General features: G+C 37.7%; 1 protein-coding gene across 1 annotated transcript; it reads right to left on the reverse strand.

The window, feature by feature from the left end:
- Window positions 1-9,793: 9,793 nt before the first annotated feature.
- Window positions 9,794-10,186, reverse strand: LOC141714618 (uncharacterized). Its single transcript, XM_074518128.1, has one exon. It carries the CDS (start codon window positions 10,184-10,186, stop codon window positions 9,794-9,796), a length of 393 nt encoding a protein of 130 aa, XP_074374229.1.
- Between the last annotated feature and the right edge of the window lie 7,284 nt (window positions 10,187-17,470).

The following is a 17,470-nucleotide window of genomic DNA, read 5'->3' on the forward strand; positions in this document are numbered from 1 at the left end:
TTACGCGATTTCCCAAATTTAAACCATTCCAAAACCATCACAATTCAACCCCAATTCACAACCCAATCAAACCTCCATCCAAAATACATTACAACAGCCCCAAACCAACTCATTATAATCCATTTACTTACTCCTAAAACTTGAATTTAAACTATACTTAAGTTCTTTTAATCAAAACAACAAGATTCACCATTCCATTTCACTACCACTCCAACCCAAACTCTAAACCACAAGCATTAAGCTACTATATCATCATAACAATCAAAATCATCTTATTATACAAAGGAATCTAGGGTTTGGAGATGATATACCTTCCTTGAAGTGGTGGGAGTAGCTAGGAAGCCTTAGGAAGCCTTGAGGAGTCTTAGGAAAGCTTGGATCTTAAAGGAAAAATAAGAAAATCAAGTTAAAATTCTTGAAGTCACTATTCATTGTCTTCTTCATTGATTTCTTGAAGAAGATTGAGAAAGAATTGAAGGCTTAAACTCATAATATAGTCATAACTATGCATAAGGATGACTAGGGAATTATCTTACCAATTTAGGAAGCCTTGATCTTGAGTTTTGAAAATTCTAGCTTCTTGAAAATGAAAAAGCCGAGAGCATGAAGAAAATAAAATGCCTTGTGTTCTTGTTTTGATGAAAAATGAATTGTTTGGCTTGGTTGGTTGAATATTTGATTTGTTTTTGGTTAATTACCAATTTAACCTTGATTTTGTGTGGTTAATATTCCACCACATTTCCTTCCTTCCCATGTCATGCTTATGTCATGCTATGATGTCATCTTTCCCTCCTTGTCCTCTTCTCATTGGTTGGGTGACATCATCCTCTCTAATCTCTTTGATTAACTTCCTAATTGTTTGCCTAATGACCGCTGATCTGTTATACGGTTCGCTTAACTTTCGTTTTCGTTTATCGTTTAAGGGATCATACCCGGGATCTTATTACTTAGGTTTCTTTAACATTTCTCAATACATTATATTCCTTTCATGATCCTCTCTTATAATCCTTGAATTTAAATCCTTTTTATTATGTTACCTTATACTTAATTCTTTCTGTATCTGGTAGATTTTCGGGAAAAATCAAAGTGTTCGAATTTGGATTCTGACGATCTTTACATACACTTATTTATCATACAGAGTACTAATAATATCTCAGAAGATCAATAAAAGAGCCCCTACATAGTGTGGTATGAAAAGTTTTCTTATTCAGCATAATCTGCAAAATCACTATTCATAAGGGTTTCAAAAATTTCCAAAATTTGGGGTTATTACAAATATGTACTTTAAACTTTTATGGTCCGTAGGATTTCACAGTTTTCTCCGTACAAGTAGTGTCTCCACAGTTTCAATGCGAACACTATTGCTGCTAGTTCCAAATCATGCACTGGATATTTCTGCTCATGGGGTTTTAACAGCCTGGACGCATAAGCAATAACTTTATCATGTTGCATTAATACATAGCCTAAACCTTTCAAAGAAGCATCACTATAGATCACGAAATTTCCTGTTTCATCTGGCAATGTTAGCACTGGTGCTGACACTAATCTCTTCTTCAACTCCTGGAAGCTCTCTTCGCATTTCTCAGTCCAAATAAACTTTTCGTTCTTCCTGCTCAGCTTGGTCAATGGAGTTGCAATCTTGGAAAAGTCTTTTACAAATCTTCAGTAATAACCTGCTAACCTAAGAAAACTTCTAACTTCTGTCGGGGTCTTTGGTTGTTCCCATCTGAATACAGCTTTAATCTTCACGGGATCCACTTTGATACCATCCTTACCCACTATATGCCCAAAAACTGGACTTCATCTAACCAAAATTCACATTTTGAAAACTTAGCATATAACTGCTTTTCTCATAGCCTTTGTAGAGCAATCCTCAGATGTTCGGCATGGTTGTCTTTAGTCTTCGAATAAATGAGGATGTCATCAATAAATACAATAACAAACTTATCCCAAGTACTCCTTATACACCCGGTTTATTAAATCCATAAAAGTTGTTGGTGCATTGATCAATCCAAATGACATCACCAAGAACTCATAATGCCCATACCTGGTTCTGAATGTGGTCTTTGGTATGTCTTCAGGCTTAATCTTCAGCTGATGATAGCCCAATCATAAATCAAACTTTCAGAAACAGCACGCTCCTTTAAGCTGGTCAAACAAGTCATCAATCCTGGGTAGGGGATACTTATTCTTGATGGTTAACTTATTTAGTTCCCGATAATCAATACAAAGTCTCATTCTTCCATCCTTTTTCTTTACAAATAACACTGGTGCGCCCCATGGAGATACACTTGGTCTAATTACTCCCTTATCCAGAAGTTCCTGAAGTTGCTTAGCTAATTCCTTTATTTCCACAGGGGCCATACGATAGGGAGCCTTTGAAACTGGTTCTGCTCCAGGAATAAAATCAATAGAAAACTCGATCTCACGATCTGGTGGCAATCCTGGCAACTCATCTGGAAAAACATCTGAAAATTCCCTAACAATTTGAATCTCGTCCAGAATAGGTGCCTCTTTCTCAGTGTCTACAATATGGGCTAAGTAGGCTTCACATCCTTGTCTCAATAATTTCTTTGCTTCCAATATCGAGAGAAATTTCTTTTCTTGCTTCTGTCCTTGATAACTTATCATGTCATCATTTTCTGTATACATCACAATTTTCTTTTTCTTATAATCTATATTTGCCTTATGCTAGGATAACCACTCCATTCCTAGAATCATATCAAACTCTCCTAACTCGAATGATATTAGGTCCGCTGAAAAGGTATGTCCGCGGATTTCAAGCTGACACTTAGGGAAAAATTGACTCACTGAAACTCTATCCTGATTAGCCACTTCTATGGTCAAGGGCTCAGCTAAGTCTTCCGACATTAAATCCATTTTACTTACACATTCTTTTGATATAAGGGACTTAGACACTCCTGAATCAAACAAAACTTTAATAGGTACGGAATTTAGAGAGAGCGTACCTGCAACTACATCCGAGTTCTTAGCATTGGATCTCTTGGTCATCTTGAAGGTTCTGGCCCTAGCTGTGCTGATTGCTGGTCCTTGGGATGCACTACCTCCTACGCTGCCCTGAGTAGAGACCTTATAGTTTCTGGCAATGTGTCCAATCTTACCATAATTGAAGCAGGTGACTCCGGGATTCCCTGATCTGCACTCTGACACGTAATGGCCTTTCTGATCACATTTAAAACATTGGACGTCCATTCTGCATTGACCACTATGCTTCTTACCACACGACTTACATTCCACTACTGGTTTGGTTGACTGAGCTGGGGTAGAAGCAACTGAAGTGACATTTGGTCTCACCTGAGGAAAACCTTGTCTTCTGAATCTCTTGTTCCTATTTCATCCAAACCGTCTCGGGAACTTTTGAGTGGATTCTTCTTGATCCACCTTGTCAATAACGCTGTCAAGCTTTCTCTTCGTGTCGCTCTTTTCCTTGAAGTCCAACTTCTGATCACTCTCAATCACTAAGGCGGCCTAAACTACGGAAGAATACATCTTGAGTTGTAATACCACAACTCCACTACGAATTTCACACTTCAATCCTTGTTGAAACCTTCTTGCTTTCTGAATCTCTGTGCTCACATATCCAGGAGCTAATCGGGCCAATTCCGTGAACTTGGCCTCGTACTCTAACACACTCTTTCCACCTTATTTCAATTCCAAAAAATCAACTTCTAATTGATTCTATAAACAACCTGGAAAGTACTTCTCAAAGAACAACTTCGTAAATCTGGTCCAAGAAACAGAACCCTCTCCTTCCAACGCACGTGTGGATTCCCACAAAAAAATTTCTTCACCCTTGAGAAAATAACTAGCATAATCTGTTTTAGAATCATCACTTACTTGAATGAGGGCAAAAGCCTTCTCCATTTCCTTAAGCCAAACCCTAGCGGCAGCCGGGTCTACTTCACCCTTAAACGTTGGAGGTTTGACAGACTGCAAGGATTTGAAACTAACAGTTTGGTTCAGCTCTCTCGGCTGGTGTTGCTGCTGAAGCTACAACTGTTGTTGTTGGATTTGTTGGTGCTGTTGTTGTATAAATTGTTGTTGTTGTTGCTGCTGTTGCAGAAATTACTGTTGTTGTTGCTGGAATTGTTCTTGCTGCTGAGCCATCTGATTAGACCGTTGGCGCAGCAAATCTAGCACTTCACCCATGGTTGGGCCCCCAACAAAATCTCTACTAGAGGAATTGGACGGTATATTCTTCTTAGGCGACATTCTCCTGAAACACAACAAAAAGTTCGATATAAAAATTGTGCCTCCGGGTAGCAACATTTTTATGCATCAGGAGAGTGCTACCACAATAAAATATTCCCCTCCATATTAACTTAGGGTCCACCCACGATGCATAGCTAAATTTAACAAAACCAGCAACAAATACAACAATAACAGTAACAGTAATAACAACAGTGCAAAAATAAAAACCAACAACAACTTTTATATAAGATAACTATAATACAACAGTAGTACAAATATCCAACCAACAGCTACAGTACAACACTAATAATAGAACTGAATACACAACAAAATTGGCTGTCATAACAGCCTCCGCCTAAAATATGCTACAACATATAAAACAACTATAGAACTCCTGAAAACCAACTCTGATCTCTGTCGATCACTTCTGCCCCTCTGTTCTAACCACTGCCACTACCGCTGCCACCAATAGTGCCTAACTCGAACACTAACCAGTTAACCAGGTGCTGATACTGAATGGCCCTAAACTCAGAGCTAATAAAAGGTTCAATAGACCTATCTCTCTCAACAGCACTCTGAGTCAAAGACCTCACTCGGGCTTGAATATCAGGTGAAGGGACAGGGATGCCCTGAAAAGATCCAATTGGTACCCCGGTCAAGATGCGCGGCTAGCTCTGGGCTCTGCTCTCTAATAAAGGACCTGTTCACCTCCCGGTGAACATGATATGGAATTGGGGAGGAAGCACCTGTAGTAGCAAATGGAGGGACTGGAGGTCTAGAGGAAGAAGAGCTGGGTCCACAGCCTGGTGGAAAGTCTCTAACAGCAGTTACTATTCTCTGTACCCAGCGAGGACGGGCACTGGGTCCAGGCATACCTCTCGGAAAAAATTGAGGCACTGGTGGGGGAGGCAAAAGGGTCTCCTCAGCTATGACATCTAGAGTCTGCTCTAAATCTGAATTGTCTAAATCAGACATGTTCTCCCAAGATGGAGAACTGGAGATCACTATGGGCCACTGTCAATAACATAAATATACATGATAGACACAATAAGGTTAAGGCAGTTCTATCAAAATATCAATAGATGCCAGGGTAACACATTCAAGACCTTCGACTGACTCTTAGGTTTGCTCCTCTACATGAGTTGCTGACTCACACCTTATGACACAATTTCGATACCTTTTTGACTCAATCCCTAAACTAAATCAGGGACTTGAACCTATAGCTTTGATACCAACTGTGACGGTCTCAACCCCGGGGTCAGTGGCTGATGTCACTAAAATATAACAAACCACAAATATAAACTACTAATTAAACATTATTATACCAACACGACCCCAAAACCAAGATCCGATACAGGTTTAAGTATTATTTAGATTACAAAACTACAACTAACTTATTCAACAAGCCTGACACTCTAACTTATTACATAAAACTTATCAGACCTCATGGTCTGATACAAACTACCTCAGAGGACCCGAGACCGGAAGGGGATGAAACCATATTCTGCACGGTCTGATAGGTCTTCTAGGCATCAGCAATATATAAATATAAAACAAGCTGCAAGGGTGAGCAATCAATTGCTTAATAGTACCACTATATGAATAATAAGTAAAGCAGTTTATAAAAATAGTTATAGGAACAGAAATCATAACTCGTTTACGAAAACAAGTAAAACAGTTATAAACTGGATATCAACAACTAGCATGCTCTATAAAAATGTATCATCAATTGTCAGCTATGTGAATACCAGAGTCCAATTTTAGCATGTTATTTTCATTTATAAACCCACTATTCCATTAAGGAAACACAAAATCAACTGTTCCGTTACGGGAACCACTGAACCAAAATCAGATATATATTTGGACGAATCCTAGGGACAACTGATCAGTCTATCCCACCACAAACGTGTTCCGGAACTCAGAGACTAGCTAGGTCTCTGTCACGCTGGACTAAGCGGTTCAAATAAGGCGCGCAACCGACTTTGCCACTTACGCAAACCCGTTGGGCCATTACGGGCCTCTTACGCAACCATCCAATATCCAATCCGTTTTATCTAGTTTCCAAAATTATTTATACATATCTCTTTTAAAACAATGATATTATAGCACACTATCCAAAACCTTTCCAATTTTAATCATGATCTAGAGATAGGCATTTTCAGAAGTTACTTTTCCCCAAAACACAATTTAAACGAATATCTTTAAACACAGGGGATACGTAACTTAAAACGTTCTGTTCTACTACATAAATTAAATCAACAATTATTCATATATACTGAACTATAAAAGATTTGTTCAGGGGTAGTTTCCTTGCGAAGCTTTTCAACTAACCCTAGCTCGACTTTAACCTGACTTCAACTCTCGAGTCCTTCGACTGGAACCTACAGAATCAAAATATCCTAGGTTAGACGACTAGTTATGCTTGACATATCCTTGCTAGACACTTTACCCAGACGATAACAATTCCCGACTCACACTTATATACAATAATATAATACACGTAACAATCAGGGTTCGTTTAGAATTTATTTACAAATATATACGCTCGAATCATATTTAAAATAATTTTCAGAAAATTTGGACAGCGACTCCTCTATTTATAAGCCTACCCGTCGAAATATAATCGACGTCAATTTCCAAATAAATCACAATCCAAAATTTATAACTCGATACGACTCGCAACACAAATACTTATTTATGACTCAAAAATAATTTATACAAATCATTTTGTTTATTTATTTAGGACTCAGATAAAAATCATCACCGCCCGCTCGTCGAAATTCATCGCGGACGGCGGTAAAATTTTCGGGGCACCCGCTTATTCGGGTTCCAACTCAAAAATTCCATTATTTTAAAATTCATTCCCGCACAAAGTATTTTTATTTCACGAAGCCAGTCAACAAAATCCTTGTAGAAAATAGCAAAAATTTCAATTTGGAATCAACTGAACCAAGCAACAAACAGCAACCAACAACACGAAACCCTCGTGCACGAGCTCATGCGCAAGAACAGAAATGAAAGGAATAAAAAAGCGAATCACCGTAGACGGCAACGGCGGCCAAAAACACAGCCACCCCACACACATTCGCGCACTCAACTTGAACACACACACAAGCATATATGTATATATATATATATATCTAAACATGGATGAAATCGGGGGTTTTGCCGGAGTTTCCAGCCGAAGACTCACCGGAAAATGAAGCCGGTGGAAGAGAAAAGTAACAGAACCGGGGTGGAATAAGAGAAGGGAAGTGAAAGAGAGCTGCAAGAGAAGGAGAAACAGAGGAGAGATTTGAGTGAGATAGAGTGAGAGAGATAGAGAAGAGATTAAGGAGAGAGAGTAATCAGATTAAGGAGATAAGACTGATTTTTACTGATTAAATTTTATGATTCCACAAGAATTGCAACGCATTTGAGTCATCCTAATGCTTTGCTGCATGTATTACGCGTGTTACTGCCTCGCTTTTATTTAAATCCTGGTTCGTTTTCCTTTAAAATAACGAACCAGCAGCGCATCCGAATGTATCAAAAAATTACAAATTTTATACCAAAATTCTCAAAATATTCGAAAGTTAATAAAATAAAATTTTCATAATTTTTAACTCATTTTTGAAGCACAACTCATACCCGTATTTAACGATTAAACGAAACAACGCTCGGGTGAATTTAATCCCAAAAATTTCCAAAATAATTTTAAAATTCTCAAAACATTAAAAACTTAATAAAATAAGTTTCGTATTTTTTAAAGAATTCTGGAATTAAATACATATTTTACTAATAAATGAAATCAGAAAATCATTTAAGGATAAATAATTAATGAAATCTTGATCTCTAAATTTTATAAAATCCCAAAAATGATTATTGAAATTATAAAACCACTAAAAAATATTTTTAGGGATACTCCTAATATTTATAAAAATAGATTTTCCGTAAAACCACTTTAAAAGTGAAACAAAAATAAAATGGTTCAACAAACAATTAGACGAATAATCCTCACAGACCAACAATTACATATAAATAATAATAAACAAAACACGGTTGTCAGAACCAAACCACACATTTATTTAATTAATTAATTAATAATTACATATTTAAATAATATATAAATATACGAGTCGTTATATTTGTATAATACTAATCTACCACTAATGCCAGATTCAGGAATTTTAGAAACTTTCTTTTTAGGCTTCCTACAATCAATCGCAATATGATTATTATTATCATAGTTAAAACAAGATTTCCTAGGAGCATTAGGAATGTACTTATAGTTGTTTGCCTTGTTTATTCCTTATTTTCCATTTCTACCTCTCTTAGACCTAGGTTTGGGAGCCTTAAAAGTTACCTCACATGTCTTCTTGTCCAACTGACTCTTAGAGAGAAATCCTATATCTTTACCTTTCTTTTCTTGCATTTTAGGATCTTCTTTATTCTTAGCAGGTACTCTAGGTTCAACTTTTTCTTCAGCATTGTTATTAGAGGTAGAACCAAATTCATAGACAGACTCAACTCCTCTTTCATCAGTTCCAACAAAATTAACTGGAGTAGTGTTATTAATAGATTTATTGATATTGCTATCAACAAATTTGTTATAACCTAGACATTCTTATAAGTTTTTATCACTGATGAAATCATGAACCTTCTTTCCTGAGGTCATCCAAGTTTTAAAAACTTCTATTTCCTGTTCAAGAACTTTCTCAAGTCTGGAATACCTGATTTTTATCTGAGTTTAATTATGTTATGCTTTCTTACATGCCTTTTCATGTTCGTTCATGCAAACTAACTCAGCTTCTAAGAAATTATTTCTTTCTTTAAGCTTCTTATTATCAACAATCAAACTATCACATTCAATAGTCTTACTTTTAAAAGTAACATGCAAAAAGTATAAGAAAGTTTCCAGTTCAGACAAATTATCAATATCAACAAGAAATACAACTGAATGTACCTTATCAGTTCCTAAGGCATTCTCTCCATGAGCTGCCATGAGTGCATATCATTCATCATCATTGTCAGTTCTTGATGAATCTATTCAGTCTTTGTTGGAGTTTGTTGTGACCAAAGCTTTTCCAGTTATCTTGGGGCACTCAATAGCCAGATGACCCCTTTTATTACAGTTGTAACATGTCACCTTGGTCTTGTCAAACTTCCTTTCCTTGTTGTACTGACCATCACTCTTTCTGAACCTGTCTTTGCCTTGACCATAGAACCTTCTGTTGAAATCACCTTTTCTCTATGGTTTTCCAAACCTCATCCTTCTGAAACCTTTCACCGGCATTGCAGCCATTTCAACCACTTGAGGAACACCCATATCAATTTTAGAATCCTCGTCGGTATCAGTGTCAAGATCTGATACATCATCAGTATCTAACTCTTCCACAATATTCCTTCTCCTTGACCTCTCACTCATCTTTTTCTTGCCTTTGTGAGTCTTAGTATTAAGATCCACAACCTTTATCTTCTGATCTTTTCTATTATTCTTTTATTTGATCTCCAAGTCATGAGTCTTCAGCATCCCATACACTTCATCCAGATTCAGAGAATCAAGATCATATTGATACCTGATTATTGAGGCCTGAGTATCCTAATCTTCTAGAAGAGCTCTCAGAAACTTGGTATTTGAGTCTTCTATTTCATATTCTTTTCCAACCAATGATAGATCATTCAGCAGTGTCAAAAATCTATCATATATGTCAGTAATAGACTTATCAGCCTTGGCATCAAATTGCTCATATTCTTGCACAAGAACAGCTCTTCTGTTTTTCTTTATTGCCATCATACCTTGGCACTGTGTCTCCAAGGCATCCCATATCTCCTTTGTAGTCTTGCAGGAAATAACTCTGTTTGACATCACATTGTTCAAACTATTATGCAGAATATTCCTGACTTTAGCATCTTTAAACATCGCAGCTTTTTCAGGATCTGACCACTTTGATTTTTCCTTTATGGCATAGTTTTCAAGAGTATTTGCAGACATAGCCACAGTTTACATAGGATATGGAGGTCCAGTTTTGATAATATCAACATATGAATAATCAGTGGCTTCAAGGAACATCAACATCTTTACTCTCCATGTAGAGTAATCAGCTTTCTTCAAGATGGGAATTTTCATGCTTTCATACTTACTTCTAGACATCTTGACCTTTGCAACTTAACAGTTAATTTGACTGCTCTGATACCACTTGTTTCCCAGTAAAGTAATTATTTAAGGGGGATTGGATACAATTACTTAACAAATCGATGTATTATGAAAGTAAAGTAAGAACAGATGAATCAAATAACAGTTTATATTGATCTTTAATAAACTTTACAAAACTCTCTCTAGAACAATATTCTTAAGAGTTTCTTGGTTACACGAATACTCGAGTTGTGCACCACACATTGTGATAACCCATTATGTGTTTATATACTACACAGCTACAAATCAGTCCTCTATCAATTATAAGATATGTTACAATATAATTATAACACTTTACATATCTAAATCAACTACGATCCTATAAATCAGCACCTTCTAATTTATCTCGCAGTCATGACTTATCATCCAAGTCATTCTCAATGGATAGCTTTGATCAATGGATAAATGTTTTAGCTTCAACGAATAATTATTTATATATATCAAAGGATGATATCGAAGCTTTCAACGGATAATCATATTACATCAGTTGATCATATCCTGATTGTGACATAGATCCTGATCTTCGACTTAGCCAATTCTCAACAGTAATATTTTACAATTTTAACATGGTATCAGAGCAACTCAGATCAAACACTTACTGCGCATCAATCACTTCATACGTGTTCGTCAATTCTCTGAGAATTTGTTGATCAATTGTTCGAGATCGATATCACTACGTGCTTCACATCTCTGATTCATCATCAATCAATTAAATATACGGTTAATTCTATACGTTCTTCAACTATTATGTCTTCAATCTCCATCTCACTATTTGTTGATCTTCATACCCGCACAACTGTGTGTTTTATATCTTTGATATTGCGATAAGATTCAACTAAAATGATATAATCATTATATATTTTTATAAAAATTTTACAATCAATCCATTATTTCTCGTAATCACTCTTTTTCATGATTTCTTCACAAAATTGATCAGATCTTGACTAGGTTCTACTTTTTTGTCTTTGAGTTCGATTAATCTTCAAACAAAATGACTAAAAACACTAGTTCTGGGCATGCATCTACTTCTGATACGAATACTCGTCAATATGAATTGTCCAATACTTCTCTAAAACAGGAAAATCCACTTCACTTGCATTCTTCTGATAATCCAGAAATGAGACTAGTTCATGTTTAATTTGACGGCTCTGGTTTTAGCAATTGTAAAAGGTCGATGACGATTGCTCTATCTGCTAGAAATAAGTTAGGTTTTGTTGAAAGTTAATTACCAAAACCTGAATCCACCTCTCCTTCACTCAAAAGTTGGACTAGATACAATAATATGGTCATCTCGTGGATATTATATGCTTTGTCTAAATCTATTAGCAGAAGTGTCATTTACTGTAATTCTGCTCATCAAATGTGGTGTGAACTTGAAAAAAGATATGGTGTGTCTAATGGAGTTCAGTTGTTTGGATTGTAAAAGGAATTAAATGATATCTCCTGGGGAAACAACAGTGTTGCTGATTATTTCACAAAAATGAAAATGATATGGATGATATAGACTCTCTTTATCCATTTCCTACTAGACTACAACCACTGCGATGCACATATTGCTTTTAACACTCGAATAATTTTTAATAATATATTGTATCTTAAAATTATTAATATATTAATATGGATTTTCAATAGTTGAAAAATAAATTGAAGAACATAATAAGTTATAATAATATATATTTTATGATAATTTGAGACTTGACTGAAAATAGATAATATAATATATAATATGTTATTCACGGGACTTGAACCTTGAATATGTAAAAATTGTTAAAAATAAAGAATATAAAAGTTTAAATATAATACGCTGTTTACGGGATTGGAACCCTGGATCTATAAGAGCGGTTTAAATATTAATATAATATTATTTTATTATTACATCTAACGGTTCCCATCTATCTGTCTTTAAATCTGACGGTTGTTATTTATCGTACGGAACAACCGACCAACTACCCAATAGATAGTGTTATGCTTATTATAGTATAATATAGATAGATTTTCTCTTGTGGTTGTAAGTGTGGTGCTACTCAAAAGGCCTTCAAATTTCATCAAAATCGGCGTGTTATATAGTTTCTTATGGGATTGAATGAAACTTATGCTTTCATGAGATGATCTATTCTCATGAGTTCTCCACTTTCAAGCATCAGTAAAGTTTTTAGCCTATTTCTTCAAGAAGAATCTCAAAGGGAGATTCATTCTAATGGCTAATTTGTTGCTGATTCTGCTTAACTTCATGTTAATGCATCAAAATTCCAGAATGTCTCAAGTTTTAATGGTTCTTAGAAGAAATCTAATCTTGATCCTAAAAGATCTCTTCACTGTAACTACTGCAAGAAATGTGGTCACACAATTGCAAGAGCTACAAGATTCATAGTTTTCCCCCAGATTTTAAATTCACCAAAACTAAAAGACTTGCAGCTCAGGTTGTTGACACAACTTCTCATACTCGTAATTCCCAAGTGACTGGTACTTCTGCACCTGCAACTCATTCTGGAAACTCAGGCTTAACTCCAGAACTTTGTGCTCAACTCATCAACATGTTGAAGTCTTCTCAAATGTGTGATCAGCCTTCTGCAGTAAATTTTACTGGTAATTCTCTAGATTTTAATGCATATCTTAGTCAATCTGATAATACTAGTTGTATCTTATATAGTGGTGCTAATGATCATATGTGCTCACGAAATTCTATGTTCACTTCTTTTTATAAGCTGCCTCGGCCAATACATGTTTCCTTGCCTAATGACCAACAAATTGATATTGTTTATAGTGGAACTGTGTCTATATTTGACAGTGTTATTCTAGACAAATTCTTATATGTTCCTTCTTTCAAATTTAACTTACTTTCCATCAGTAAGTTAACACAACAGTTAAAATGTAATGTCAATTTCTCTCATGAAAATTGCTTTATGCATGGCTGTTCTCTGAGGAGCCTAGTGGTTCTTGGTAAAACTCAGAGAGGCCTCTACATTCTTCCATCATTATCTCCGGTTCTCTCACCAACTCTAGCTTCTTAGTCAACTCTGCTTATAAAACTTCTGTTTCTAATAATAATGATTTGTTACGGTATACTCCCTCCATCTTAAAATACAAGTCTCTTTGATTTTTTACGCGTATTTCAAGGTGAATAAAAAGGATAGCTACACAAATCATTTTTCAAATTTTCTTTTTCTGAATAAAAGTATACATATTAAATTTTAATTAAAAAATAAATAAATTTTAGAAAAAAGTGTGCGGATCTTTGACTTTTGTACATCTTAAACTATGCGTAAAAAGTCAAAGAGACTTGTATTTTGGGACGTAGGAAGTACTAGATTAGGCCACTTGCCTATGTCAAAGTTTAAGACTCTTTCTCTTTGTAATGTAAATGTTGGTTCTGATTTCTTTTGTGATGTTTATTCAAAATCTAGACAACACAGAAATCCTTTTCCTTCTAGTACTATTCATAGTTCTAAACCTTTTCAGCTAATACATGTTGACATATGGGGTCCATACAAAATTTCCACTTATAACAAATATAGGTATTTTTTTACTATTGTGGATGATTGTTCAAGCAATTAGAACCGATAATGCTTTGGAGTTAGGGCTCAGTTCTGCTACTTCTGCTTATTTTCTGAATAAAGGTATAGCATACCAAACTTCTTATGCATACTCTCCACAACAAAATGGAGTTGTGGAGAGGAAACATAAACACCTAATTGAAACATCTAAAGCCTTAATGTTTCAATCTAATCTTCCCATCAAATATTGGGGAGACTGTGTCCTCACTTCCACCTACCTAATCAATAGATTTCCTTCAAAATTACTTGATGGTGTTTCCCCATATGAGCTTTTATTCAACAAATTTCCTACTTATTGATAGGGCATAGCAGACCCGGGTATGCTTCAACTTGGACTAAATGGAGGAAGGCTCAACCAACATGCTAAGACCCCCCTCTCCCAGGCCAATCAAACATAGGAGCCCAGGCCCGGGCCTATCCTACTTCCCGGATCCGGATCCGCCTGCATACCCGGGTCCGGATCAGGGCTAAAACCACAGTGAGGGAGGTCCCATCAAGCACATGCACATCCCGCAACCCGCCAAGCAAAGGTACGTGGGCACGTGACTATGACAGCTATGAACAACCAGCGCACTAGACAAGCACTGCGCGTGTCAGAGGCCGTTTGGACACTCTGGAGGTGGTCCTCCCCTGGACACGTGTAAACAATCCACCCAAGCCAGGCGTCCTCTGGTCCCAGACATCCAACGGCCCAGATTTAGAGGTAACTACCCCTAAACCCTACCTTGGGGCTATATATACCCCCAAGACTGAAGGGTTTAGGGGTTGGGGAAAATATTTTTACTCTTACACTCACACACTCTCATACACTCAAAAACACACAGCAGCCATCACATATAAACACACATACACAGCAGCCTCTAAATTACATAAACATATATACCTTTATCTTCTCCAAAGCCTGTTCTTATTCTCACACCGGAGGCGCCGTGGGAGCCAAACCCCCCTTCCGGTGTTGTTTTGCAGGAGCCCAACCAGCAGCTACACCTCTCTCACGCACGGAAGGTCCAGGAACGCCGTCGGACGGAGCCGCCCGCTCTCCGGAGTTATCATTTGGCGCTAGAAGGAGGGGGCTCCATCCTTGGGTCTCGGTGCCCCTGGATTCATCTTCATCAGCAAACTCTTGAGAGAGTCCACTTTCAAACCTGTAAGAACATAAACAACCAAACCCTTTCTTGAATATGAGTTTTCATTTTAGCCACATTTGTATGAGTTTCTTGCTTTAGGCCGTGGTTGTGTGAGCCCGCCCTTGTTTGTTAAGTTTTAGTTGTTTAGGGTTTGATAATCTTGGTAATCTCGAAGCCTGGGGTTTAATAGTCTTGGTGATTTAAAACCCAGAACTGTTTTAGCTTGCGTATTTTCTTTTGTGTTCAAGAGCCTGCTGTTCTTGTTTGGTATTATTGTTAGCAAAACCCAGAAAGTTTGCTTGTTGTTATTCTGGAAAATTTTTGTAATATTCAAAAAAGCAACCCCAGATCCACATTTGTAGCCTCAAATCTTGGTCAGTTGTTTGTACATTTGTGGTGATGGCAAGAGCAGGAAAAAGTACAGCTGGTAGGCCCTCTGCCAGTACCCATATTCAGGATCAAGACCCCTCTCAAGTTCAAGAACCTGGGGGAGACAGGGAGACCTTCCAGGAGCAACCACTGACACAGCATACCCCAATCAGGGATGCTAGAAATGTCATAGAGCTAAATCAGTACAAGTACACCAATGTTCCAGTTGCAGAGGAGCATATGGCTAACTTAACAAGCCATGAACTTGCTGAAGCAATCAGGCTCTACAGAGATGAACAAGCCCGGGCTCAGATGGAATTTGAACAAGATGATGAGCAAGAAGAGTCCGGGGACTCTCAGCAATCCAGGAGATCTGTCTTCGACCGAATTGGGGCTAAGGCAAAAAAGAATCAAAAAGAGCCTAGTAAAAAGGAGACAGAAGCAACCAGAAAGAAAAAGTTAGAAGAAATCAGAGAAAAGATAAGAAAAGAAGAAGAAGAAAAGCTAGAGCAAAAAATTCAGAAAAGAATGCAGATGGAGGAGGAGAGGCTCCTCGCTAAGACAAGAGGCAAAAGAACTCGGAGGGACCCTACCCCCGAACTTATTTCTGATGACGAAGAGGAGGGTCAGAAAGATCTCAAGGACATGATTTACGAGCTCCAGAGAAAAATGGAGAAAGAATCCGGGGTGGAAGTTGGGGAGACCCTAACGCCCTTCAGTCACTCCCTAGAAGCCATCCCTCGACAGAAAAATCTCAAACATTACAACTTTGACTCTTTCGACGGACTTGGGGATCCGGAAGAGCACCTCAACTACTTTGAACAAATAGCTCAGATATACTATTACAATGACTTGACGAAATCTAGATTCTTCGCCTCGACCCTCAAAGGGGGGGCTCAAAGATGGTTCAGCAGGATCCCATCAAGAAGCATCCACTCCTGGAAAGAATTCAGAGGAGCCTTCCTTAGAAGATTCAGAGCCAATAAGACACATGAAATGCACATGTGCCACCTGGAGACAATCCGCCAATATGATAACGAAGCACTTTCAGCCTATATGCGGAGGTTCCAGGAAGCCATTAACAAAGTCTCGAATCTCGATGAAAGGGAGGCTCTAAGCATATTTCGAAGAAACCTGGATCCAGAACACAATGAGAGGTATATTGTGGAGTTGATAAACAAAGAGCCCCAAAGCCTGGCCGCGGCTTATTCCATGGCAGCCCGGTTCATAAAAGAAACAGATGTTCTCCAGGCGATGAGAATGACTCGGAATGGAGGGAACAGGAACAAATCTTCTGATGACCGACCGAAAGGGGGTTACCATCAGGAGAAAAAGTTCAAACAAAGCAACCAAACCCAGCAAACAAATGTGGTGCAAAGCACCCCAATTTTCCAAAGATTGGGTCCTAAAACAGAGTCCAAAAGTGATCCCGGTCCCCCTAGGCAGCAAAGGGAGCCCAGGCAAGAGCCAGAGTGGACACAACTAAACAGAACCCGGGAAGAGATACTGAAGGAGATCAAGGGAAAGCCATTCTACTATCCTCCAAAGCCAATGCAGACTCCGCCAGAGAGCAGGCCTTACAACAGGCAGTGCGACTATCATGAAACCCATGGGCACAAGACTGAAAATTGTCTCTCTTTAAAATACTTCATCGAAGATCAAGTCAAGAAAGGCAACTTGAATCAATACATCTCAAGGGAGAAAAATCAGAGAGAGGAAAGACAAAGAAAAGGTAAGAATATGGTAAATGTGGTCCTGGGAGGCTCACATTCTCCCCCGAGGAGCCCGGGCTCAGGAGATGAGGTATTCTCAATCCAATCCTACCCGGAGATGATGATCTCATTCAGCAGCAAAGATTATGAAGGGGTCAACCCAAATCACAACGAAGCCTTGGTGGTAACACTCGACATCTTTGATAACGAAGTGAGAAGGATGCTGATCGATAATGGATCTTCAGTAAATATACTCTTCAAGCATACTGTGGACAGGATGAAACTTGGGAGCGTACGCTCCAATGAATGCCAAGAGGACCC

The sequence above is a fragment of the Apium graveolens genome, chromosome 3, assembly GCF_009905375.1.
Source record: "Apium graveolens cultivar Ventura chromosome 3, ASM990537v1, whole genome shotgun sequence".
NCBI classification, from domain to species: domain Eukaryota; kingdom Viridiplantae; phylum Streptophyta; class Magnoliopsida; order Apiales; family Apiaceae; genus Apium; species Apium graveolens.